Genomic DNA, 27,459 nt, shown 5'->3' on the forward strand with positions numbered 1-27,459 from the left:
ACCCCAAACCAAGAAGAAGAGAAGACTTCCTATTCCAAAAGCTCAAAAATTTTCTGAGTTCCTGCTAACCTGGTGCTGACCATATACCCATTCCAGAGTGAATTACTAGTGACAGAAGAAATGTTCTAACTAGCTTCCTTTTAGTTAAAGGCAGCATCACAAGACCAAAAGTGGGTAAAGAGTGACTGCCTAAATAAAAATAAGGATACTGTTATCATAAGAAGAGCAAGCAGGTCCTAGAAGATAGAGTGACAAATGCCCATTTTACAGGGAACCTAACCCATACTTGGAGAGTTAATGAACACTTCATAACAAACCCTAATCTGGTATCTGAATGCTAAATGTGAGTTAGCAACACAAGAGTTTTGCATGTCGAGAGCATCCTAGACAGAGGAAGAGAAGTGAAAGCCGAATTTAGTAAAATTGAAATTTTTAAAGAAATTCAATATAGTGAGAGAGAAAATACAGGGTAGAATAGTGAAAGATGAAGCTAACAATGTTAGCAGGGATCATAGCATGGAAGGCCTGATAACGCATGGTAAAGAGGTAGGACTTTATCCTGAGAACAAAGGAAAAAAGGCTTTAAGTAATTTTAGAAAGAAGAATGATGTAACTGAATCTTTATTTTAGAAAAGTCACTTTGACCACTATGTATAGCCTCGATTGAGAGATTCTTATTTGCTCCCTCAGTGAATTACGGGTAGATTTGGAAAGAGAAAAGATTAGAAATATTTTGAAATGAATAAAAAAGGGAGATTTTGGGGGGAAATACTTGAGTATTTCCATAGAAATATGGCTTTAAGGATATGATTTTATTTTTTAGGGCTTTGAAGGAAGTATTTAAAAATCTGTTTATAAGAGGCATTAGTCATTATGATCGTCAGCTTAGAAATGACATATTAGTGATCACAACAATTATATCTCAAAATCCTGGGGCACCAATGATTGTAAGTATAAATCAAATTCCATTTTAATTTTAATTGTGGAGGCGGTGGGTGTAGGGAGGAGGAAGGAGTCCTAAACGGTGTTGTAACATTTATGTGAAAGTGAAAGTCATTTAGTCATGTCCCACTCTTTGAGTGACCCCATGGACTGTCCATGAAATTCTCTAGGCCAGAATACTGGAGTGGGTAGCCTTTCCCTTCTCCAGGGGATCTTCCCAACATTTATGTACTTGATTGTAAATACCAGGTTATATAATTATGGTCACCAGTATACTTGCACTCTGCCAATTCTTCTTTGCATCCCTTTGGACAGCTGAGATCTTCCTCATGTACTATAATTTACTCACGTATTTACTACTCATGGTGTTTTTCATCTCTTCCTGATGATATGAGTTTCTAACGGTTATCATCTCTTTCACCCAAAGAACTTCCTTCACCATTCCTTGTGATGCAGATCTGCTGACTGCTAGCAACAAATTTTTTTAGTTTCTTGAATCTTAGAATAGCTTTAATTAATTCTTGACATCTGTGTTCACAAAATATGGAATTCTAGATGCAATTTTTCTTCTATTTTAGTACTTTAAAGATATCATTCCACTGTCTTCTGGCCTCCATTGTTTTCTATAAGAAGCAGTCATTATTTCAAATTGCTGTTCTATGTAAAATGCATCACTTTGTCCTCTGTTTTCAAGATTTTCACTCTCTTTTTGGTTTTCAGCAGTTTTACTATAATGTGCCAAGATGTGATTTTTCTCTGTATTTGCCCTGGTTGAGATTGATAGATCTTCCGGAATATGTTATTGTTGTTCAGTAGCTTGGTCATGTCTGACTCTGCCACCCCATGGACTGCAGCACGCCAGGCTTCCCTGTCCTTCACCACCTCCTGGAGTTTGCCCAAACTCATGTCCATTGAGTTGGTGATGCCATCCAACCATCTTATGCTCTGTCATCCCCTGCTCCTCCTGCCTTCAATCTTTCCCAGCGTCAGAGTCTTTTCCAATGAGATGGCTCTTGGCATCAGGTGGCCAAAGTATTGGAGCTTCAGCTTCAGCATCAGTCCTTCCAATGAATATTCAGGGTTGATTTCCTTTAAATTTACTTATTAACTTTGATTTAAATTTCCTGAGTATGTAAATTTAAGGAAAAACCAGTTATTCAGTGGCTCAGGTGCTAAAGAATCTGCCTGCCATGCAGAAGACCCAGGTTCACTCTCTGGGTTGGGAAGATACCCTGGAGAAGAGAATGGCTACCCATTCTAGTATTCTTACCTGGAGAATTCCATGAACAGAGGAGCCTGGAGGATTACAGTCCATGGGTCTCAAAGAGTCTACCCAACTGAGCAGGTAACACTTTCACTTTCACTTGGAGAATTTGAGACCACAATTCTTTAAATATTTTTCCAACCCCATTCTCTCTCTCCTGTCCTTTTGAAACTGATTATACTTATGTTTAATTTCTTTGATATTATCCCACAGGTTGCCTGTGATTGCCTCTGTCTTCTGGTTCTTCAAACCACTAAGATTACAGGTTTACCCTGAATTTTAGCATCTCTTTAAGGTGCAAGGCCCTGGCCTCAGTCTAAAAGTCAGTTTTTCATTCATTACCTACATAGCTTCCTAGTCAAGGCTGCAATATGTAGGTGGATCTGTGTTTCTGTGGAAGCCCTTGATCAGTCAATAAATTCTCATTAGCATCCTTGCAAACACTTGGGTGAATTCCATGAATGTGAATCAACAGATATAACATAGATCTTAAAGTAGTAGGAATATATAGTTGCAAGCTCAAAAGCCCAAAGTTTGTCTTATAAATTCTTCCTAATGTACAAAGTCCACCTAGAATATCTCTGTCAGGAATGAGTTCCCTCATGCTGAAATGTTTGCAGTTCTCGTCATTCTTCAGGGCTTTTCGGGTTAAATAGGAATTGTTTGTTTTCTCTTGACCAAGACTTTCATATATGAGAGTGGTTGATGTCAGGATGGGGAACTGGGGGGTGTTAAGAAGAAAAGCTGTTGAAAATAACTATTTTCTTTCCTTCTTTTGTCAATTGAAGCAATGGAATTACCTAAGTAACTTGTAGTAATACATTTTTAGGTTCCTAACAAATTTTAAACAGCATCTTACAAAATATTCATAGAATAATGTAAAATATTTCTTAGGACCTACAAAGTTAAGTTTAATATTAAATAAATTACAGGCTTATCTGGATATATGCTTTTATTTTCTTGCTTTCATCCCTTCCTATTATTAGTGCTTTATGAATTCAAACCAATGACAAGGAGAATGTGACAAATATACTTAAATATTAGGTAAATATGGGAATCTGTAACCTAATTTACATATAATTAATTCATCCAATCTGTTTCTTTTGTGTATTTTTATTAGGAGTCTGGCTTTACCAGGGATTTGATATTATTTGCAACATTTAATGAAGGTAAAAACCATAAAACTTTCAAGTTATAATTATCTTAATATGTCTTATACATCATTTCAGCTTTTATTTTCCTTTTCCTTTTTTTCTCCCTCACAGTTAAAAGTCAAAATCCTTTGGTAAAAGGTCTTAAGCTTTCTAATTCCTACGAAGATTTTGAGTTGAAGAAATTGCTGTTTAATATAATTGTGATCTTATGTAAAGATTTATCTACTATACAGGTAAAAAGTAATCAAAAGAAAAATTAAAATTGTCTCACTTTGTAGTATAATTTTTTAAAAGTCACAGCTGCAAATCTTTCATCAGCCCATATGTTTACCATACTACTACTACTACTAAGTCACTTCAGTCGTGTCCGACTCTGTGTGACCCCATAGATGGCAGCCCACCAGGCTCCCCGCCCCTGGGATTCTCCAGGCAAGAACACTGGACTGGGTTGCCATTTCCTTCTCCAATCCATAAAAGTGAAAAGTGAAAGTGAAGTCACTCAGACGTGTCCGACTCTTCGCTACCCCATGGACTGCAGCCTACCAGGCTTCTCCGTCCATGGGATTTTCCAGGCAAGAGTACTGGAGTGGGGTGCCATTGCCTAAGTAACAAACTCTTATTTACTGGAATTTCACCTTTTCAAAATTTTTCATATCTATTAATGAATAGTGATTTTACCTAAAATAAAATCAAACAAGTCAAGAAAAAGCAGGAGAACCTGGGAGATTTATTTATATATTTAGAGCTGCTAAAAAGAGAACATAATATGAAAGGCAATCCATATAGACCCACCCAGCCTAATAGTCTCTCTGACCATAGTAATAAGGGATGATTTAATGCTAGAAGAAATTGCTCATCTCTGTGATGCCCATTTCAAGCCCTATGACCCTGCTTTTTCTCCACACAAATCTAACCTCTTTGTATACACACACGCACATACACACACACATATATATATATATACACTCGGCCTTCCCTGGTGGCTAACACAGTAAAGAATCCACCTGCAATGCACGAGACCTGGGTTCAATCCTTGGGTCGGGAAGATCCCCTGGAAAAGAGAATGGCTACCCACTCCAGTATTCTGGCCTGGAGAATTCCATGGACAGAGGAGCCTAGTGGGCTGCGGTCCATGGGGTTACAAAGAGTTGGAATATGAGTGACTAACTCATATATATATATATATAACCCATGAATTATCTTAATACTTTATATCCTAAATAAAGCATGATGTAATTTGAAGAACACTGGAAATGAATTTCAGCCTGTATTATCACCTCCTTGCTATATGACCTTGGCAAAGTCACCTGAACTTTCTGAGGCTCAATTCCTCCTTCTCTTGTGAGACTAAGATAAAGGCTTTGTAAAAGGTAATAGAAAAAAATACTTACTAACAATTCCATCTGTTTAGTTAATACTACAATGCTACATGAGTTGAAATTTCATTTTAGTCTTAAAACTCAAGTTCCAGGGGGGCATTCATTCTATTAACATCATTAGTAATAATATAAAAGTGGTATAGTATGGTGATTAAGGCTTTAGTCAGGTAAACTCCAGTTTCTTTGCTTTCTAGTAATGTGGTCTTGAATAAGTATTTTAGCTTATCTCAATTTCAAAATAGAAAACATACCTATCTCATGAAATTATTATGAGGATTAAAAGAGCTATGAAAAATTCTTGGTAATGCCACTTAGAGGAATATACCAAAAAATGCTCAGGAAAAAGCCTGTCTTTACAATTATAACTTTATTATTCATATCAAAAACATGTACTCTGTAGAACCTAAATGTATTTTCTGAAATGTCATATAGAAAATCAATAGAATGTGTTTTATTATTACAATGGAATATCATATAACTATTAAAATGACAGATACAGAGTCAAATGGCACAAAGACTATGGTAATTTACTTAAAGCACAGATGTAAGCAATGGAATCAATCAATTTTTTGTGTGTCATATGTTTGTGTTTGTGGCTCAGTAGTGGTAGTGATAATGAATATGTGTACTATTACAGTTCACAGAGTATTTCAAAAAAATTATTCACTTAATAGCAATGCTAGAACTAATAGTTATTTTTGCTTTCTCAGTTCTAAATCTTATGCTATTTCCATGTGGAATAATATAAATTTCAGAAAAATTCATAGATGCTGTTGTGAAAATGTCTTTGTAGAATAATGCCAGATGAAAAGAAAATTAAATAGAATATAGCACATGGTGTGTTACTATCTTTTGAACCATAAATATGTATCAATCAGAATCAACTATAATATTAACTTGATTGTCATATTATCATAGCATTGTACTTTTTATTTTTATTGAAATCATGGATTCAATACAAACTAGATAGAGTATGTGTAAAAGTTCTGTTGGCTATGCTTAAAAATTATCCATAGTCATGATCATAACTTCAGACAAAATTGATTTCTTGAAGTGTATAATTTCTTAAAGTATACAACTCAAATATACAATTGAGTTTCTAAAAGGTTTCTTTTTTAGAAAAGCAAGGAAGGCAGAAATAACCACCAAATTGCCCCAAATTTTTGACTCTTGTGGTTTTATGATAAGCAGGAGCTATGTTATAGCAGTTCTACAGTTATAGAAACTGCATATATAAATAATATAGATTTTAAAATTACTACTTATTATGTATTATTGTCAACCATAGAGTGCATAGCCCAGAAAGGGGGATCATAGTGAACGGTTGTTATTATTGAGTTTGGGTTTTGTTTTTTTAGTTTTTGGTACTTAACATAGCTTGGAATCTTTAGGAAGGAAATATTTTGAAATCATCATCAATAACACATCAAATTGGAAATCTTTTATTAAATTTCCTTAAATTGTTTTAATTATGTTTCTTACATAGTACTTTTGCCTTTCTTGTAGCTATTAATTGATGGCAAAGTTATTTTGGCTTTGTTTACCTATGTTAAAAGGCCTGAGAAACACAAAATACTTGAATGGTCTGCAGCACAGTATGAAGAACTACAGCTGCACGCAATTGCCACTTTGTCATCAGTGGCTCCTTTTTTAATAGATGAGTACATGTTCTATAATGGAAATGCTCAAGTCCTTGAATTTCTAGCATGGTGTGATAATGAAGGTAAGTGGGCTTTCAGATTCCTGTCAAAATTCCAATTTACATATTTCAACTGAATAAAAGTGAAAATGAAGTTGCTCAGTCATGTCCAGCTCTTTGCAACCCAATGGACTATAGCCCGCCAGGCTCCTCTGTCCATGGAATTTTCCAGGCAAGAATACTGGAATGGGTTGCCATTTCCTTCTCCAGAGAATTTTCCCAATCTAGGGATAGAATTTGGGTCTCCCACATTGCAGGCAGACTCTTTACCATCTGAGCCACCAGGGAATCCTTCAACTGAATGGTGGTATACAAAAAGAAATACAATTAAAAGGAGAACTAAAAATGTTGATCTGACCTTCAATGATTTTAATATATTTAAATTCTGTTTAAAAAAAAAAGTCTGAGATTTCATTCAGAGTCAGATGTTAGTAAATGTTAGCTGTACCTGATGCATACCTTTCAGTAAAAGAAATCATCCATTTAAACTGATTTAAATTTTTTGTATTTTAGACCTATCCAATAATTATACTAAGTCCTATAATATTGTAATTAGTCATTCAACAAATATTTATTGAATGCCTACTAGTTACCATATATTGTTTTATCTTCTAAAGAAACATTTATGTTCAAAATAATAAAATCCTACCTTCATGGAGCTTCAAATCTAGATCTCTAGCCACATATTGCCTGCTAAATTAACAAGAGCCATAATTTATATGACTATTTCATCTCAATTCTCATAATTCTTAGAAGGGAAATAAATATATTCTTCTAAAAAATTTATAAGGAAGATACTGCTTTCTTTTCTGGTAGTAACTTTGCTTTGGAAATAATTTTACATGGTGCATTTTTATTAGATCAGGAATAGCACTCATTTATCAATGAGGGAGAGAAAACTACGGCTTATTTTTATTCTCTAGCTTTTAATATGATGAGTTATTAAATTTAGTCATGTTAAATTCAGTTCAGTTCAGTCACTCAGTCGTGTCCGATTCTTTGTGATTCCATGAACCGCAGCACACCAGGCCTCCCTGTCCATCACCAACTCCCAGAGTTTACCCAAACTCATGTCCATTGAGTCGGTGATGCCATCCAACCATCTCATCCTCTGTCGTCCCCTTCTCCTGCCCTCAATCTTTCCTGCACATTAAATAAAACAATTCTCCTGCATCTGCTTCATATCATTTATATTTATAGAAATCTATAAGCCAAAAAAAAAAAGCAAAAGGTAATGCTGCTTAACCAAAGGAAGCCTGATGGCTAACAGTTATTGAGTATCTACTGTGAGGTAGGCCTCAACCCTTTCAACAATATTAAATCGTTTAGGCCTCAAAACAAATCTAGGAGTTATAGTTCTGTTATTAGTCCTGTAGGTCAGTGAGTAGAACTCAGTCAGAGGAGTTCAATAACTTGTCCCTTTCAAATAGTAAGTAGCAGAGCCAGGATTTAATACAGGGAGTCTAGTTCCAGAACGCACATTTTTAAACCTATACACATTGCTGTGAATAGTATTTTGAACTTTTTTTTTTTTAGCACCAAACAAAAAGATACCTCTAAAAGAACCTTTCTAAGAATGCATATTATATCCGAGAAAGAGGACTTGTCTTGTTACTTATCAAGACTGACCATAAAGCTATAGTAATTAAAATTATATTGTACTAGACTTGGAATAGACCAGTGAAATGGAATATATGGGAGGTGGGAATTATCAGAGATGATATTGCCAATCAATGAGAAAAAAATAGTGCTTGGGCAGTTGGCCCTCTGTGAAAAAAATAAAGATTAGATCTTTTCAACTTGTTTTAAAAAATTAATTGCAAAATGAACTAAAACCCTAAATGTGAAACATTGTAAAAATCTTAGAAGAAAACATGGGAAGTTATCTCTATGATAACAGGGTGAAAAAAGATTTTTTTAAAAAAACAGAAGAGCTTAAACTATTTATAAGATTAGAAAAGATTATTAAATGTATCAATTACTGTAAAACAGAAATATCTCTGTGACAGAATGACAGAATATGAATAAGATAACAATTTACAAATTGAGAGAAGATATTTATTCACCCCTCTGACTGATAAACAATTGGAATTCAGGCTCATAAAGAACTCTTAAATATCAAAAAGAAAATAACTCAGTAGAGTAGACAAAGAATAAGGTTTGCCAAGAAAATTCTTCAAAAAATTTTGAGAAAATCTCAAATTTTCAAAAAAAAAAAAAATTTAAAAGACACTCAACCCCACTGCACTACAGAGGAAATGTAATTGCTCTGCAAATTAAGATAACAGTGAACTACCATTTCACATTTAATAGATCAAGGAAAAAAATCTATTTCTTATACATTGTATTCATATAACCACTTTGGGAAACAATCTGGCAAGGTGAGTAGAACTCCATGTGGGTGTACCCTACAGGATTCTGGTGTCACAGGCAAAACACTTTGTGGGAACAAGAGGACATGAACTAGAATGTTCATCTTAGCAGTTTGTACTAGCGAACAGATAAAATGTTATTTATAATGTGGATGTGGAAAACAGTTAAAACTGAGTGATCTAGATCTACTTGTAACCATGTGAATAATTTTAAAAACATAATGTTGAGTTAATAAAAAACAAATGACAAAAGACACATGCAATAATGATACATTTGAGTAAAATTTTAAAACACATATAGGAAATAGAGGAGGGGAATCGAAATCACATTTACTTCCCTAAAAGGGAAAACCCTGAAATATGACAAAATTTTACCATCTCTTTAAACTTATATAGACAGAAATAATGTCTAAATTTCTTGCTGTAAACTAAACTATTAATATTTTTCTACAGATTCCTTCTTTAGTCATGGTAACAGTTTTCATGGTGCATGTGGCCGTGGCAACAAGTTTGCCCAGATGCGTTACAGTTTAAGACTCTTGAGAGCCATGGTCTACCTTGAGAATGATACTATAAACAAGGATCTGTGTGAAAAGGGAGCAATTCAGCTACTAATAGGTAAAACATAACACGTTTCTGTCCTGATGAAAGTAGGATTTTTATAAATTAGAAATTTTGTTTGAAATGCTTTTCTATACATTTATTTTGTCTGATAGCTGACAAACTCCTGAATATTTCTTGATTTTTGTTTCATACTATTGGTATAAATTAGTTTGCCTTTACTGAAACATCATGATTACTTATCCTTTAAACGTGTTTATTTAATTCAGATATGGTTTCATTTAGGATTATCTTTATCCTTTTTTTAATGGACTATTTTTATGTTTCATTCTTTTAGTAGTAAGATCACCACTTTTTGGCCAGGCCTTTTGGAGTCATTTTAAAAGAGGAAAACATTACATTTTCCAGTGCATTTGACATACCAGAACACTGGTACACTGGTGTATTCAGAAATTTACATAGGCTTTCTGGTGTGAAATATCAGGACATCCTTAATTTTTAACTTCAATTTGACAATGCTAAGTCACTTTATCCCCAACATTCATACATGTGAGCTCAAAATTGAGTTCTCAAAAAACTGAGAACCCCTAAAGTTAAAGCTTTATGCCTTTTATTATTAAAAAATAATAAATAGTTCTCTGGCCCTAACCTTTCTTGACTTTGAGAAGTAAGAGTTATATTAGTCATACTCATGTTCAGTGACTGCCACATGGGTAAGTGATATAATTTGCTGGATGTCAGTTAATTATAAATGCTTACTCAAAAACTTTCTTGTCTGTTAAGACAGGTGCCCACTCTTCCATCAGTAGTGGATTGGGGTGAACGTGAAAGTCACTCAGTCATGTCCTACTCTGCGACTCCATGAACTATAGAGTCCATGGAATTCTCCAGGCCAGAACACTGGAGTGGGTAGCTGTTCCCTTCTCTAGGGGATCTTCCCAACCTAGGAATTGAACCCAGGTCTCCTGCATTGCAGACAGATTCTTTACCAGCTGACCCACCAGGGAAGCCTGAATTGGGGTGGTACCCTCTAATATTATTACAAATAAACAAAGTGAGGATATTGAAAAAAGGGGCTAGGCAAAAACATTCACATTATTGATGAGTTTACTTAGGATGACCAAACCTGAAAGTAGATTTTATCTCTTCTGTACACATTTCATTATGCAGAACTCAATGTTACAGCCCCAGCCTAACAGGATGAATACAGTTTTCCATATATCCAGGAAGAAGTCTTAATCTTACCTGGGTGGCAAGTGGGGAAGGAAAAGCAAATAGCAAAGGTTCTTTTCTTCTTAGGATCTTATCCCTTTAACTTGAAAGAAGCTGATCTTTATTATGTGAGTTCCTAGAGGTAAGGATCTTCTCTTACTGAGTCTAACAGAGGGCTCCATAGTAGTAATAAGCTCAACACATAGTAATTGCATTTTAAACACAAATGTTTATACACCTGTTGTCTAGGCACTGATGTCATAAATATGTATAGAGCAGAACTCCCAGGACCTTGCCCTAATGGAAACAAAAGGAAAGATATATGTCATAGAAAGATAGTGTGAGTTACCCTGCACCATCAGTAAAGCACCTAGTGAGTAATACAGAGAGTAAATGGCACAAGGTAGTTTTCAAGGCTGGGCAATTCTTAACAGGAAACTTTATGAGTTAGGGTATGAAGGTAAGGCTGTTTCAAGAGGAAAAAAGAGAAAGAAATGGTCTTTCACACAAGGGGACCACATGAGCAAAGACATGAAGCCAAAATATACATGATGGTTGTTCAGAGAGAGTTTAAGTGGAGTCAAAGTTTTGTGAAGATAAATAATATGAGATAAAGTTAAGTGTTTAGTCAGAGGCCAAGCTAGAAAGAGTTTTGAATGGCAGATAATAATAGAGTTTGAACTTCACCCACTTTAAGCACTGGGAGCTATTAGTAGTTTGGGTTAGGGAAGTCATATATACAATGCTATTTTAGAAAGAGGAAATATGAAAGAAATATATCTAATGATTTAAAACAGGACATGGGGAGGGTAAATATAGGGAGTTAAAGGATAAATATTAAGAAAATAATTCAGTATTAACATAACATTTATTACAGATAACAGGGAAAGTGACATACCTGTACACAGATAGGAAGAAGAGGAGTTAATCTAGCAAAGAGAAGCAGACCTGAGGCAAGCCAAGCTGGATTCCTAGAAGGTGTCCTAATAAGAGAACATAGGCCTTCTATCCATGGCATACCTTTGCTCTGGCCTCCAGCACACTCAACTAGCCTTCCTAGACTCTGATCCTTTACCTGTAATTCACCATAACAGGACCAAGAACTGTCCCTTCAGGGACAACTATGGAAATAGGCTATAGTTTCCATGGCCCTTTTACTTTGAAACATAGCTCCGTACCTTGCTGTTAATGCTAATTCCCTTTGATTCCCTTTAAGTGAAGAAAAGTGACTTTTGTTCCTTATATAAAGTTTAAAGGAGAAGTCCTTTTCTGAAGCAAAATGTTCTTGTGAATGACATTCCATCAGTGTAGGTGACTGTTTTCAAGTCTTTTAAAATTTTGACTGGAAGCAAGGGAGAACTTTTAAAGGACATAGGAATATTGCTACCTAAGTTGTCAAAGATGCCTTCAGGTAGACATAATTAGACAACACAGAAAGAAGTAACAGAAATAGAAAACATACTTAGGGCACTCATCCACCTTTACTTAAAGTTGACCCTGTTAATCATAAGGATAAGAAGAAATGAGGCAAGATAAGATCAGTATTTTGGTCATATTTTTGCAAAGGCATGTGTCTTTGCCTCATGAAATTGCATATTTTTAAACAGTTTTGTTTTCTTGATGAAGTGTCAGGTTGTAAAAGGCTGCTTTTAATGATATTCAATTAATTATGTACTAGAAATTCTATATATATCAGAATATTGATTGTATTGAGAGCTCAAAGAATCCATTTATCATCTGTCTACAGCTTCTAGGAACCATGCAATGAAAATAACCCTTTTAAAAATAGTTCTAGTTGAAATTTTATAAGAATTTCAGAACAGTAATTGATCAAAATAAAAATACAGTGTTCAATAACTTTACATTCTTTAACTTTCTTCAAATCAGGAATCTTTAAAAATACAATAAGCAAGTATAATGATAAGGAAGAGGCCATTCTTCTGGAAATTCAGTCTGATATTTTACTTATATTGTCTGGTCTTTGTGAACATTATATTCCTGGGAAGGTATGTATGCCTGTGAATCAAAGTTTTGTTCAGATCTTTCAATCACATAACATTAGGAACTATTTCTTAGTAAATGTCCATAAATGTTGGTGTTTTTTAATCTTACAAAGATTTAATATTCTTTTTATAATTAGAGTATAATTACAAAAAGTATATAGATCTTAAGTATATAGTTCGATTTGACAAATGTCATGCATTTAACCAGTATCCTAATTAATATATAGAATTTTTTCTCTATATAATTCTTTCATGCTGCTTAGCAGCCATGCCCCTACTTGCGTCTAGGCAACCCACTGTTCTGGTTTCTATCTTCATAAATTAGTTTTGCCTGTTCTTTAACTTTATATGAATAGAATCACATAATTATCTACCATATTAGTTCTGGTTTTTGTCACCCAGCACCATGTTTCTGAAATATATCTATGTTGTTGCATATATCAATAATTCATTCCTTTTTATTGCTGAATAGTATTTCGTTGTATACCAAAATTTGTTTCTCTGTCCCTTGGTGATAAGCACTTGGGCTGATTCCATTTGGGACTACTATGTTTAAAGCTTTAGTTAAGGTTGCTGCACTAGTCTTTTTGTGGGAAAAAAATGCTTTCATTTCTCTTTGGTAAATACCTGGGAGTGCAACTGGTGAATCATAAGCCAGGTGTTATGTATTGAAGTAACTGGCAAATAGTTCTCCAAAGTAGCTGTACCATTATAAATGCCATTTTGTGTTTGAATTGGGTTCATACGTAAAACTAAAAGTTAAAAAAGAGTTTAATTCCTTTTGATCTTTTTAATGCCTTAGAAAACTCTGAGTCTCAGAGATTAATAACTTATATAATAATACAGATTTGGAAAAGTAAAAATTAAAAATTATGAAGGCTTCAGTACAGTGATTTGAGGGAGAAGCCAAAAGAACAATAAATACATACTTAGCTCCAAGCTTTTGTGAAACTTCTTATATTCTATCATCTTGTGTCTATGTTCTTCTGGAAAATACTCATAGTCTTGCTGACTGGGACCCAGAATAGAATAACAGGACTATAAGAAAGATACTTAGTATGGGACAAATATTAACTGGTAATAACTTTATATAAATTATTAAAAGTTTTAACTGCCATTGATTATTTCTCTCTTGGAAACATTAGAAAATCTTCCGTAATAGAATTTTAACCCCTTAAATTAGTTGTTGCTATCTGGTACTTATCTGACATTATGTTAGACTATATTCACTACAGTGTGAAAAAAAAAAAAAACCATGGGACAAGTCTTATGGGTTTTTTTTTTAAAGGAAGAGAAAGAGGAAAAATATAAATGGGCATTAAGTTGGCATATTGATTGGTATCCTCTCTTTAAAAATGACCAACTTTACAATAACTTGTCTTAAGTTCCTGAGAAAAGTGAGTAAAAATTAAAAAAAAAAACTGTATTACTGTACTATTTTTCTTGCTGAGATAATCCCATGGACAGAGGACTCTTGTGGGCTACAGTCCATAGGGTCACAAAGAGTTCATGACTGAGCAACTGAGCATGCCCATACACACTGTTTTCTTAACAATGCTGTATTTTCCTAGTTGAAAAGTTTTATGGGATAGGATGAAATGGGAAAGGAAATGAGTATTTGTTTATTTCAAGAAATAATTGTAAATAAATCTCTTAGGAAATTTTTGGAACTGGAGGAGTGGATATAATTCTTCATGTAATGAAAACAGACCCCAAGAAGTTACAGAGTGGATTAGGCTATAATGTACTTCTTTATAGTACACTGGACAGCATTTGGTGAGTATGGCTGTACCCACAGTAAAAGAAAATTACCTCTCTAGCTATGTATCCATTTTCTTCCCTCAAAACTGCAGAAGAAAGGCAAGCCTTTTTCTTTTCAATAGTCCAAAAATAATACTTACAAGTATACCTTGGAAAGTAGTCTTGTCCATCACTCAAATATAAAAACCACTCTTGTATCTAAACTTAGATCCTTATATTTGTGATTTGAATGCTTTCCATTTTGGCCTGGCCTGGGAAAACACAAGCATCTACTGTTCCTCATATAGTATTCTTCATATCCTTTTGAAGGATATGAAGACTCTTGAATTCCTCATTCATCTTATCTTAAAGAGTTAAAAACCAATTCATTAGGTATTTCCTAGTCAATATTATTTCCCAAAAAGTTTAGCATTCCAAAGGGCAAATAATAAATAAACTGCTTTTCTTAACATCAATTTATGAAATTTTGTCTTGGGGGAAATTACTTGAGTTTCATATATAATTAACACTTATACATTTTTTTTTGTTCTGTTTGGGTGGAATTCATGAAAGCCACACCACACACATTTGTTTAAGGAAAAAAAAAAAAAAAACCCTCATGACTAGAGACCTGATAGATGTATGTAGAACATTCTACCAATAACAACAGAAAACACATTTTTTAAATCACTGTAATATTGTGATTTATAATTTTAAAATTTATATTTGGTCCATTTCTAGTACAGAACTCCCCAAACTCTTGTAATTTCTTAATAAGAGCAATGGGAACATCTTTTGTTACAATATTTGGTCTTTTATTTCTAGTTCCTATAATACTTTCAGAGTAATAAAGATGAAAGTAGTATCTGTCTTTATCCATAACACGCCCCTTTCAACTACATCTGAATTTATGGTACTAAGGTGATTTTTGGAAAGCCCCTAGATAACCATAGGATGAGAGCCTGGTTGCCAGGGAAGTAACTATATAGTTACTTAAAGGTTGTAACTTTCAGCTCCACCCTCAACCTCCAAAGAGGGGAGAGAGACTGAAAATTGAGTTTAATCACCAATGGCCACTGATATTTCATCAGTTATACCTACACAATGAAGCCTCCATAAAAATCCTAAACTATGAGATTGAGGAACTTCCATGTCAGTGAACACGTGGAGTTGCTGAGAGGGGCATGGAAGCTCCAGGCCCCTTCCCTATATACTTTGTCTTGTTCATCTCTTCCATCAGGCTGTCCCCAAGTTATATTATTTTACAGTAAACTGGTAATCTAGTAAGTAAGCTATTTTCCTGAGTTCTGTGAGCTATTCTACATCTGATTGGTCAGAAGCACAGGTGACAACCTGGACTAGAATCTAACTTTGGGAGGAGGAAAGCAGCATAATCTTGTGGGACTGAGCTTTTAACCTGTGAGACTGGATGCTAACTCTAGGTAGTAGTTTCAGAATTGAATTGAGTTGGAGGATACCCCAGTTGATGTTCACTGTGAATTGAAGAATTGTTTGGTATAGAAAAAACCTACAAATTTGGTGGCCATAAGTGAAGTATTTAGAGTAGTTTTGAGAAGAGACACAGAGATTTTTGTTTGTTTTACAAGCACATGTGGCACATTCTCTAGGGTAAGTCATGTACAAGGTCACAAAACAAGCCTAGACAAATTTAAGAAAATGGAAATCATTCTTTTCTGACTACAACTGAGTTCAACTAGCAATCAATAACAAAAGGAAACCAGAAAAATCCACAAAAGCATGGAAATCAAACAACACACTTTAGTATAACCCTTGGGTTGGAGACAAAAACAAAAAGGAAACTAGAAGATTTCTCAAGGCAAACTAAAGTGAAAACACAACATACCTAAACTATTAATAGAAATATACAATCTACCAAGACTGAATCAAGAAGAAATAGAAAGGATGCACAGATCAGTAACAATAAAGAGATTGAATCCATAATCAAAAACCTCCCAACCAAAAAAGTCCAGGTCTGGAGAGCTTCGCATGTGATTTTTATCAAAAATTTAAGTAATACTAGTCCCTTTTATGGCTTCCCTCATGGCTCAGAGGTTAAAGCGTCTGCCTCCAATGCGGGAGACCCGGGTTCGATCCCTGGGTCGGGAAGATCCCCTGGAGAAGGAAATGGTAACCCACTCCAGTATTCTTGCCTGGAGAATCCCATGGATGGAGAAGCCTGGTAGGCTACAGTCCACGGGGTCGCAAAGAGTCGGACTTGACTGAGTGACCTCACCTCACCTCAGTCCCTTTTAAACTCTTCCAACAGATAGGAGAATAGAGAACACTTCAAAACTCATTTTATGAGGCCAGCATCAACATAATATCAAAACCAGATAAAGACATCATTTAAAAAAAGAGAGAACTGGGAGATCCCTGGCAGTCCAGGGGTTAGGACTCGGTGCTCTCACTGTCATGAACCTGGGTTCAGTCCCTGGTGGTAGAACTAATATCCTGCAAGTCAAGCAGTGTTGCCAAAGAAAGAACTACAAACCAATATCCCTGATGAGCATGGAAGCAAAAATGCTCTGGAAAATATTGGACTGAATCCAACAGCACATTAAAAGGATTATACACCATGACCAAGTGGGACTTATCCCTGGAAAACAAGAATAGTTCAATATATCCATATTAGTCAATGTGATATACCACATTAATGGAATGAAGGACAAAAATCACACAATTATCTCAATGTATGCAGAAAAAGCATTTGACAAAATTCAACACCCTTTGATGATTAAAAGCTCTCAGTAAATTAGGTAGGGAAGGAATTTACCTCAACACAATAAAAGCTCTATGAAACGGCCACAAGTAATATCACACTGAATGTTGAAAAGCCAAAAACTTTTTCTCTAAGATCTGTACAAGGCAAGGATGCCCACTCTTACCACTTTTACTCAACATAGTACCATAAGTTCTACTCAGAGCAGTTAGGCAAGAAAAAGAAAAAAAAAACATCCAAATCAGAAAAAAAGGGTAAAGTTTGCATCTGTTTGCAGATTGCTGCTGCTGCTGTCACTTCAATTGTGTCCGACTCTGTGCGACCCCAAAGACGGCAGCCCAACAGGCTCCCCCGTCCCTGGGATTCTCCAGACAAGAGCAGATTACATGATCTAAATATGTAGAAAACACTAAAGACTCCACCAAAAGACTGTTAGAACTAATAAATGAATTCATCAAAGTTGCAGGATACAAAATTAACATACAAGACAATTGCATTTCTATATACTAGTAATGAACTATACAATAAAGAGGAAATTAGAAACAATCACATTTGTAATTTCTAAAAATAAAGTTCTTAGAAATCAACATAAACAAGAGGTGAAAGACATAGTGGTACAATCACTATGGCAAGCGATATGGAGGTTCCTCAAAAAATGATCACTATGGCAAGTGATATGGAGGTCCCTCAAAAAATGAAAAATAGAACTACCATAGGATCCAGTAATCTCACTTCTGGGAATATATCCAAAAGAATTGAAATCAGTATCTTGAAAAGATAGCTGCATCCTGGGTTCTATGCTGCATTGTTCACTGTGAATAATTATTCACTATTCACAATAGTAAAGATACAGAAACAACACTGATGTCCATCAGATTAATGAAGAAAATGTGTTATGTACATACAGTGAAATATTACTCAGCTTTAAAAAAGAAGGAAATCCTACCATTTGCAACAATATAGGATACATTATGCTAGTGAAATGTCATTCAGAGAAGGATATCTCTTATACATAATTTCTCTTAAACACAGCATCTAAAATAGTCAAAGGTGTAAAAGTAGATAATAGTATGTAGTATGATGGAGTATGTAGAATGATGGAGCGAGGGAGGCATGATGTGTTGTTCAATGGATATAAAGTTACAGTTATACAAGATTAGTAAGTTCCAGAGATGAGATCTGCAGTATAACACATTGCTCATACTACTTTAGAATATAGTGGCTACAGTTAAGGTAAGATGTTGTATACTTAAACATTTGTTAAGTGAGTAGATGTCATATGTTCAATGGTCTTATTCCCCACCCCCCGAAAAAAAACACCAACAACAAAAACACACAAAGGGATATGAGGAAACTTTAATAGGTGATGATTGTTTTTATTACCTGGATTGTGATGATAGCAACACAAGTATTTGTATATGTCCAAACTCACCAAATTATATACAGAAACTATATACAGATTAAAAATTCCAATTATACTGCAATAAACATGGGGGTAGTAGGAAAACTCTGATGAATATTACTTTCCAAAGGATAAAGTAACTAGATTTATCCCCTGGAAATTCTCTCATTTTATACAGAGCTGGAATACTCAGCTCTCTTCCAGATTAAATGGGCAATGGGGCTAATCAATTATCTAGTTTCTTTTTTACTACAGAGAAGGATATAGTGATAACATTATAACCCGATCTTTAGTTTCAACAGCAAAGTCTTATTGACCAAGGTGCTGTATTAAGTAAAAAGTAGTAAAAAGTTCAGACATGAGTATTGAGTACCATCCTTGCTATATACCAATATATTGGGATTCAGTGGTTACTGCAGAAAATGACTTGATGTTTTATCCCTTTTTATTTGATATCTCATAATTATACTAAGATAAAGATAAATGACATTATTTATCTGTCTTTTACTAGAGCACAAATACCTTTGTATACCTTCAAATACCTTTGTATAATAGATTAGTAATAAATAAGTTGGGCATGAGTTTTAGCAAACTCTGGGAGATAGTAAAGGACAGGGAAGCCTGGTGTGCTGCAGTTGATGGGGTCACAAAGAGTTGGACACAACTTAGCGACTGAACAGCAGTAACAACAAAGTTCAGTGTTTAATTGGTAATACCAGGCATCAGATCTTTTTCCCTTTCTTAGAAACTTAAATGAGAAAAGTTCTCATCTATTCCTTTGCATCATGAAAGGACTTTAAATATTATCAAACACTTAGTTCTATTGAGGTATCATATTTCTCCTTCATTCCGTTTACATGATACATCACATTGTATTTCTTGAATAAGCCTGAACTGGTTATGGTATTATGTCTTTATTTTTTATGTTGCTGGATTCAATTAGCAAATATTTTTAGATTTGGGGAAGAGAATACCCTGTTAATGTAAGTTTAATATTTATTTTTTATTAATATTCCCTGAATAGTTTTGGAAACTAGTTTATTTTGACCTCAGAAAACAAGTTTGGAAGTATTCCTTCATTTTATTTTCTCTAGAAAGAGTTTGCATAAGATTGTTTTTATATCTTTCTTAAGTAATTTGTGGAATTCACCAATTAAGTTGTCTATGCCTGGAGTTTAAGGTTTCATTTCTTTAATATGTATATATCTGTTAAGATTTTCTATTCATGCATAGGTTCTGATGTCTTTTTATAGGGATTTAGTTATTTTGTCTAAATTTTTGTTATTTCCTGCTATGTGAGCGTTTATAATATCCTCTTAGTATTTTTAATGTCTGTAGGATATAAAGTGATGCCTTCTTTTCCTTTCTTGGTATTAGACGTTTCTGCCTTCTCTCTTTTCTCTTGATGGGTTTCATCAGGGTTGATCGATGTCAATATTATGAGTCTTTTTAAAGAATCAATTGTTGCATCATTGCTTCTATGCTATTTTGTTTTTCTATTTAATTAATTTTGTGGAATTTTTTTCATTCAGTTTTATCTTTTCTATTTCTTGAGATAGATGCTAGGATCATAGATTTTTCAACTGTTCTTCTGCTCTAATAATCCATCTAAGGCTGTAAATTCTCCTGTGAAGTCAACAAGGCTCCATATGCTCTTATCATTAAATTCAAACTGTTTTCCAGTTTTCATTGTGATTTTCTTTTCAATGTTTAGGAAATTTAGAAGTATATTATTTAATTTCTGAACAGAGAAGGATGTTCTATTTTTTTCTCTTATTATTACAATAATGCTATGAATTAAGGAGGCAAAAGACAGGCCATGATAGGCATGGGAGAGTTACTACCTCAAAGGGGGAACAAACTAAGTGTGACTCATACCCATAGGTGGTAAAACTTGAAAGCCCATGAGTGAAAGAGGCCTAGCTGATGGCCTTTATGTGCCAATCCTCACGTCCGCCACCACACACAACCACCGTCACAAAACAGCCAGCAGAAACAGGCCTCTCTCTCTTTTTTCCCCAAGAGGGAGCCATGTTAAATAATTATCATATTATTATTGAACCATAGATAAATAAATAAATACCATGTTAAATAGAAAAGAGATTTCGATTGACCCCAGCAGGCTTGCCATTCCTGGGAAGACTAGAGGGAGATTGGGCTCAATTTACCACTACCACCAGCAGCGGCTTGTTCAGCCCATGTCTGTTGCAACCCAGGAAAACAGTGAAAGGAGCCCTGGCAACTACTTCAGTCCCTCACTCCATGAGGCACTTCACAGCAGGCACTTCAGCAAATAATCTCATGCCAAGATAAGATGTAATTAAAAGCAATTTAAAAAAGCAAGTATTTCAGGTATGCCAGCACTGTAAAAGACAGTAAATGAATAAAGCTTGAAGAAATAGTTCATAGAGCAACCAGAGGAGACCTTTAGGAATAATTAATATTGGGAAAGCAAAGGAGAACATTGCATCTACAGAAAATAGGCAGTAATGAAAAACAATTGGGATTAGTTTTTAAATAGTTGAAGTTAAACAACACTGGCAAAGTCTCTTCAAAGTTCAATTTTTAAGCAAAGAAATAAACTGATTTGAGAGAATGAAGAAAAATATTCTTTGAAAAGATATGTTTGATAGAAATAAACTTACAAATTGAATTTACCAATAAAGCCTTGTTAACTTATTACCTTCTTTTTTATTTAAGGTGCTGCATTTTGGGATGTTACCCCTCAGAGGATTACTTTCTTGAAAAAGAAGGCATTTTTCTCCTTTTGGATTTATTAGCAGTAAGTATAATAACTGTTTAACAAAAATTAAATATGTCTTTATTAGGTCTTTACAAACTGAGTATCACAGAACACTACTCTGTGATTAAATGTGCCTCCAAATAGAGTTTAAATGTTTGTTTTAAACAAAAATCCCTCTTGGAGTTCCATAATGTGCACTGGCGTAATAAAGAGTCTGAAAATTCCTCCAGTGAAGAAATTGGTTTACTTAGATGAATGTTCCCAAACACATGACAGCAAGGAATTTGTTTTATGTGGATTTTTCCCCACAAAATTAAAGAAACAGCTAGACTACTTCAAAGTCAATAATCATTTACTAATAACTTCTAGCTTGACAAACAAGGAAAGATCAACATTAAAAAAAAAAAAAAAACAAACCCTGAATGATTTGTAGGTAATGTGAAGACTCTAGTGTGTCATAGAATGATCCAGAAAGGCTGAGAAGAATGGCAAAGGCTCTCATTTATCCTTACAGTAATCCCCTCCTAGCCTCAATAAGTGGGTCCATAGTTAATATAAAGAAAAAGTATACTTTTGTTTCAGTAAAACTCTGAGAGATATTCTCATGCAGAATTCTAGGTATGTCACTGCCTGTGATTGCCACCATTCTTGATATTATTAACAGAATAACGGACCTTTAACTTAGCAAAGATACTAAAGTTATTTGTGTCCTTTCATCTCTGTGAAAGAAAATTAGTTGACACTAAAGATGATAGCAAGCTCATTAGATATAAAACACTACAAACAAAAAATAAGTAAATAATAATTATAATAATAAAAATAACCTACCTTGAATGAGTCATAAGCAGAAACCCTTTGAAAGTTCAGAAAATTGAGCATAATACAGAGGATGTATGCATAGCTCTACTTAGGCAGTCCTAAATAACATTTATCTCGCCATGTTCCTCTAACTAGAGTATGTCTAGAAGCACATGGTCAGTGTCAAGGAATTCTCAAAGCTACAAAATTAATTTGGCATATCTTCCTGGAATGTAGCTTCTACTTAATATTTAGAAGTGAGGAATGATATTATGTGTGTATATATATATTTATATATATATATAAAGTAATTAAATTTTATTTTAACAATATATAGAAGACTTAAAAGACATTTCTTACTTATATTCATTCTCCTTCACCATTAGGGTTTCTGGATGGAAAGATATGAAGATTGGTAGGAGAAGCCATATAGTACAGTGACTGTGAGCACAGACTGGAATCAGTCTGATTGAGGCCTCCAGGAGTTGTTAGCTGTGTAACTTTGAAAAATTATTTAACATCTCTGTTACCAGTTTCTTCATCTATAAAATAGAGATAACAGTATTATCTACCTCATGCACTGTTGCTAGGATTGTATGAGTAATTATGTGCATGTGTGTATCCATTTACATGCAGTGGTTTGAATAATTCCTGACATATTTTTGCTGTGTTTTCTTGAATGTAATTATTAGATTGTACTTAATGTAGATTAAACCAACCAAGCTAATTATAAATTACAAATAATCTTTAATGAAGTTTCTATATAAACTTCAACCATTGACATTTGCCTCCCTCCTAAAAGTGAAGTATGTGGTAGTAGTTTTAGTTGTTAAGTCATATCTGACTCTTGTGACTCCATGGACTGTAGTGCACCAGGCTCCTCTGTCCATGGGATTTCCCAGGCAAGAATACTGGTGTGGGTTGCTATTTTCTTCTCCAGGGAATCTTCCCAGTCTAGGGATCGAACCCATGTCTCCTATATTGCAGGTGGATTCTTTACCGCTGAGCCACCAGGGGTTCCCAAAGTGAAGTAGAGAAATAAAAAACTAACTTGATTGAGGATTGTGATTAATACAATCTGTTAAAATATTTATTCAGTGTGTGATAATAATTGCTCATAAACGTTAAATATTACTGAGAGTTTACTCTGTGACAGTGTGTGTGTATATTAGTCACTCCGTCGTGTCTGACTCTTTGCGACCCTATGGGCTGTAGCCCTCCAGTCTCCTCTGTCCATGGGATTCTCCAGGCAAGAATACTGGAGTGGGTTACCATGCCCTCCTCCAGGGGATCTTCCCAACCCAGTGATTGAACCCGTGTCTCCTGTAGCTCCTGGGAAACCCCATATAAGATAATAACTCTAAATTGCTGGGAGAAATATCAATAACCTCAGATATGCAGATGACACCACCCTTATGGCAGAAAGTGAAGAGGAGCTATAAAAAGCCTCTTGATGAAAGTAAAAGAGGAGAGCGAAAAAGTTGGCTTAAAGCTCAACATTCAGAAAACAAAGATCATGGCATCCGGTCCCATCACTTCATGGGAAATAGATGGGGAAACAGTGGAAACAGTGTCAGACTTTATTTTGGGGGGCTCCAAAATCACTGCAGATGGTGACTGCAGCCATGAAATTAAAAGACACTTACTCCTTGGAAGGAAAGTTATGACCAACCTAGATAGTATATTCAAAAGCAGAGACATTACTTTGCCGACTAAGGTCCATCTAGTCAAGGCTATGGTTTTTCCTGTGGTCATGTATGGATGTGAGAGTTGGACTGTGAAGAAGGCTGAGTGCCGAAGAATTGATGCTTTTGAACTGTGGTGTTGGAGAAGACTCTTGAGAGTCCCTTGGACTGCAAAGAGACCCAACCAGTCCATTCTGAAGGAGATCAGCCCTGGGATTTCTTTGGAAGGAATGATGCTAAAGCTGAAGCTCCAGTACTTTGGACACCTCACGTGAAGAGTTGACTCATTGGAAAAGACTCTGATGCTGGGAGAGATTGGGCGCAGGAGGAGAAGGGGACGACAGAGGATGAGATGGCTGGATGGCATCACGGACTCGATGGACGTGAGTCTGAGTGAACTCCGGGAGATGGTGATGGACAGGGAGGCCTGGCGTGCTGCGATTCATGGGGTCGCAGAGAGTCAGACACAACTTAGCAACTGAACTGAACTGAACTGAAAGCAGGTAATATTATCCATAATTTAATTAAACAGGAAACTGATAATGTATGTAATTCAGACAACAGGTTACATGCTTCTTTTGCCATATTCTATTAGCAGTACATTGTAAGAGTTTCTCAACCAAAAATATTTCATACAGAAGCCATGATTGTGTGGACACCTTTGCTCTATTTGGACTTATCTATACCTAAATTTTAGTTTGCTGAAAACTATTTGTAGAAAAACAGGAAATATGCTTAATAAGATAATTTTTCTTAACTGCTGATACACTCTTTTATGGTTGCTGAGTTTCAAACTACAAGATTATACTTCATTTTGATTTATTTTCACATGTGACTGCCACTTGGAGTTACTATCAGTTAGTCTCTTAATATGGAGAAGGCAGTGGCACCCCACTCCAGTACTCTTGCCTGGAAAATCCCATGGATGGAGGAGCCTGGTACGCTGCAGTCCATGAGGTCGTGAAGAGTCGGACACGACTGAGCGACTTCACTTTGACTTTTCCCTTTCATGCACTGGAGAAGGAAATGGCAACCCACTCCAGTGTTCTTGCCTAGAGAATCCCAGGGATTGGGGAGCCTGGTGGGCTGCCGTCTATAGGGTCGCACAGAGTCAGACACGACTGAAGCGTTTTAGCAGCAGCAGCAGCAGTCTCTTAATAATAATGAGGTTACAGTGAGATGAGTCTTAACAAACTTTAATAAACCAGGTAAATTAAAAGATCCTATAATTACAGTCTTATGTATAGAACAAATGACCTTGCTCCACTTAATTTCAATATTTCTTTTTCATATTGAACTAAATCAATGACATTTTTGTTCAGGATGTGTTTATGACTACATCAGAATTATATTCAATCTTTTTATATCTATTTTTTAAAAGTCCTTATTGTTTGAAAATGAACTCATTATGATGGTATCTATTTTAACAGGAGATGGTCACAAATCATACTTAGAGTCTTGATTTTATAAGGCAGTCATTTAGGAAAAAACCTACTGATTAACACAAATATTTCTCTTTTAAAAGACAATAATTCTTAAAATTTTTATTTTTTTTAATTTAAAACATATTTATTTATTGCAACATTTTTCTTTTTCTGTTTCCTTGCAAAAGTTGAACCAAAAAAAATTCTGCAATCTAATACTTGGAATAATGGTTGAATTTTGCGATAATCCCAAAACTGCGGCTCATGTCAATGCGTGGCGAGGGAAGAAGGACCAGACAGCTGCTAGTCTTTTAATTAAATTGTGGAGAAAGGAAGAAAAAGAACTAGGAGTAAAACGTGATAAATATGGGAAGATTGTTGGTAAGTGTATTTGTAATTGTTTGTAGAAATAATTAGATCTGTATTTTTAAGAAGAGACATTAGGAAAGTATGGGGACTTCTACCTCTTTGTTTAAAGTTCTTTCCACAGGGGTCTGCAGATTGAAAGAAAACTAAGTAAATTAGTAGGTTCATGTTTTTATAGAATATTTTCAGGAAATGGTATTTGATTATATTCTTTAACTTGGAAAAAAAACTTAACAGGACTTCCTAAAGCATTTTCTTTGGGTTATCTGTTTTTGTAAGTATATTCAGTAATATTTCATTTACCAATAAAATTTGAGATATAAGTAGAGTGCTCAGTATTTTGTACATTTCTGTTGATTCTCATTTATAGTTTACTTTTTATGTAAAGGAGGAAACTTTTCTAAATAAAAATAAATCAATGGTCATAAATTTAAATGACTAGACTCTAAATTAATGAAGTTTATAGTACCAGAATTTATATTTCATTTATCTAGTCTATAGTGCTATATTACATTTTCTATACTCCTTATGATTCTTATTATAATTTTATGTGTTAGTATGGTTTATTTTTAAGTGAAAATACTTCCCCTTTAACTCCTGGTGATTTCTCTCTTCAATCCATTTTTATTATTTCTAACTTCTAACCCATAACATCATAAAATAGTTTTTATATTTATAGGATAACATACAGGAACCAAAAGCAAATAGGAGATTAAATCATTGTTAAACTGACATGTTCAGTTTCTGGATCTCAAAATTAGAAAAGTTTTTTATGTGAAAGTTTCATGTTAAAAAAGTAATTTTGTGAAATTTTTATACTTTACATAAATAGTAAAAAATTAAATTTTTCCAACAGAATGGGGAAAAATTGCTGATTACTTATGTTTTTAAAAGAGTAATCATGTATCAGGCAGTACTATATTCTGTTAGTATATTTTATGATATTTAGCCTAAAACTTAAAATTATTAATTTACTACAATTTTTATCTGTCCTTTCTATATTTTTTATGATATCCAATGATTAGATACAAAGAAACCTCTATTTACTAGTTTTCAAGAAGAGCAAAAAATCATACCACTGCCTGCTAACTGCCCAACTATTGCAGTTATGGATGTTACTGAGAATATCAGAGCAAAAATTTATGCTGTGTTGGGCAAACTAGGTAAGAAGTTACTTGTCAAATTCTAAAGAGCCTCTCCTTCTTTACTGAGTATTGTGAATTGATTTCACTTTGGAGTCCATTTTTCAAACATGATGAATAAAAGTCCCTTTATATAGATAAATGCATGTTCCATTGATATCACAATGCAACCAGCTGCCCCCTGAGCTCTGGATTTGGGGGAAGGCAGCAGGGCAAAGACTAATAGAGTTTTGACAAGAAAATGCACTGGTTATAGCAAACACCCTCTTCCAACAACACAAGAGAAGACTCTACACATGGACATCACCAGATGGTCAACACAGAAATCAGATTGATTATATTCTTTGCAGCCAAAGATGGAGAAGCTCTATACAGTCAACAAAAGACCGGGAGCTGACTGTGGCTCAGATCATGAACTCCTTATTGCCAAATTCAGACTTAAATTGAAGAACGTAGGGGAAACTGCTAGACCATTCAGGTATGACCTAAATCAAATCCCTTATGATTATACAGTGGAAGTGAGAAATAGATTTAAGGGTCTATATCTGATAGATAGAGTGCCTGATGAACTATGGAATGAGGTTCGTGACATTGTACAGGAGACAGGGATCAAGACCACCCCCATGGAAAAGAAATGCAAAAAAGCAGAACGGTTGTCTGGGGAGGCCTTACAAATAGCTGTAAAAAGAAGAGAGGCAAAAACCAAAGGAGAAAAGGAAAGATATAAGCATCTGAATGCAGAGTTCCAAAGAATAGCAAGAAGAGATAAGAAAGCCTTCTTCAGCGATCAGTGCAAAGAAATAGAGGAAAACAACAGAAGGGGAAAGACTAGA

At 34.7% G+C, this 27,459-nt stretch overlaps 1 protein-coding gene across 2 annotated transcripts in view; it reads left to right on the top strand.

Annotated features, from left to right (window-relative positions):
• CFAP69 (cilia and flagella associated protein 69) overlaps nucleotides 1-27,459 on the top strand; it is a 62,504-nt gene that overhangs the window by 26,453 nt on the left and 8,592 nt on the right. For both annotated transcript variants that reach the window (XM_040259784.1, XM_040259785.1), the window contains exons 9-18: nucleotides 824-947; nucleotides 3,327-3,375; nucleotides 3,472-3,593; nucleotides 6,246-6,462; nucleotides 9,264-9,428; nucleotides 12,471-12,589; nucleotides 14,244-14,362; nucleotides 21,169-21,250; nucleotides 25,307-25,499; nucleotides 26,510-26,647. In XM_040259784.1, the coding sequence (XP_040115718.1) occupies nucleotides 824-947; nucleotides 3,327-3,375; nucleotides 3,472-3,593; nucleotides 6,246-6,462; nucleotides 9,264-9,428; nucleotides 12,471-12,589; nucleotides 14,244-14,362; nucleotides 21,169-21,250; nucleotides 25,307-25,499; nucleotides 26,510-26,647 (1,328 nt within the window). The remainder of the gene's footprint in view (nucleotides 1-823; nucleotides 948-3,326; nucleotides 3,376-3,471; nucleotides 3,594-6,245; nucleotides 6,463-9,263; nucleotides 9,429-12,470; nucleotides 12,590-14,243; nucleotides 14,363-21,168; nucleotides 21,251-25,306; nucleotides 25,500-26,509; nucleotides 26,648-27,459) is intronic.

This window comes from Oryx dammah, unplaced genomic scaffold (genome assembly GCF_014754425.2).
Source record: "Oryx dammah isolate SB20612 unplaced genomic scaffold, SCBI_Odam_1.1 HiC_scaffold_18, whole genome shotgun sequence".
NCBI classification, from domain to species: Eukaryota; Metazoa; Chordata; class Mammalia; order Artiodactyla; family Bovidae; genus Oryx; species Oryx dammah.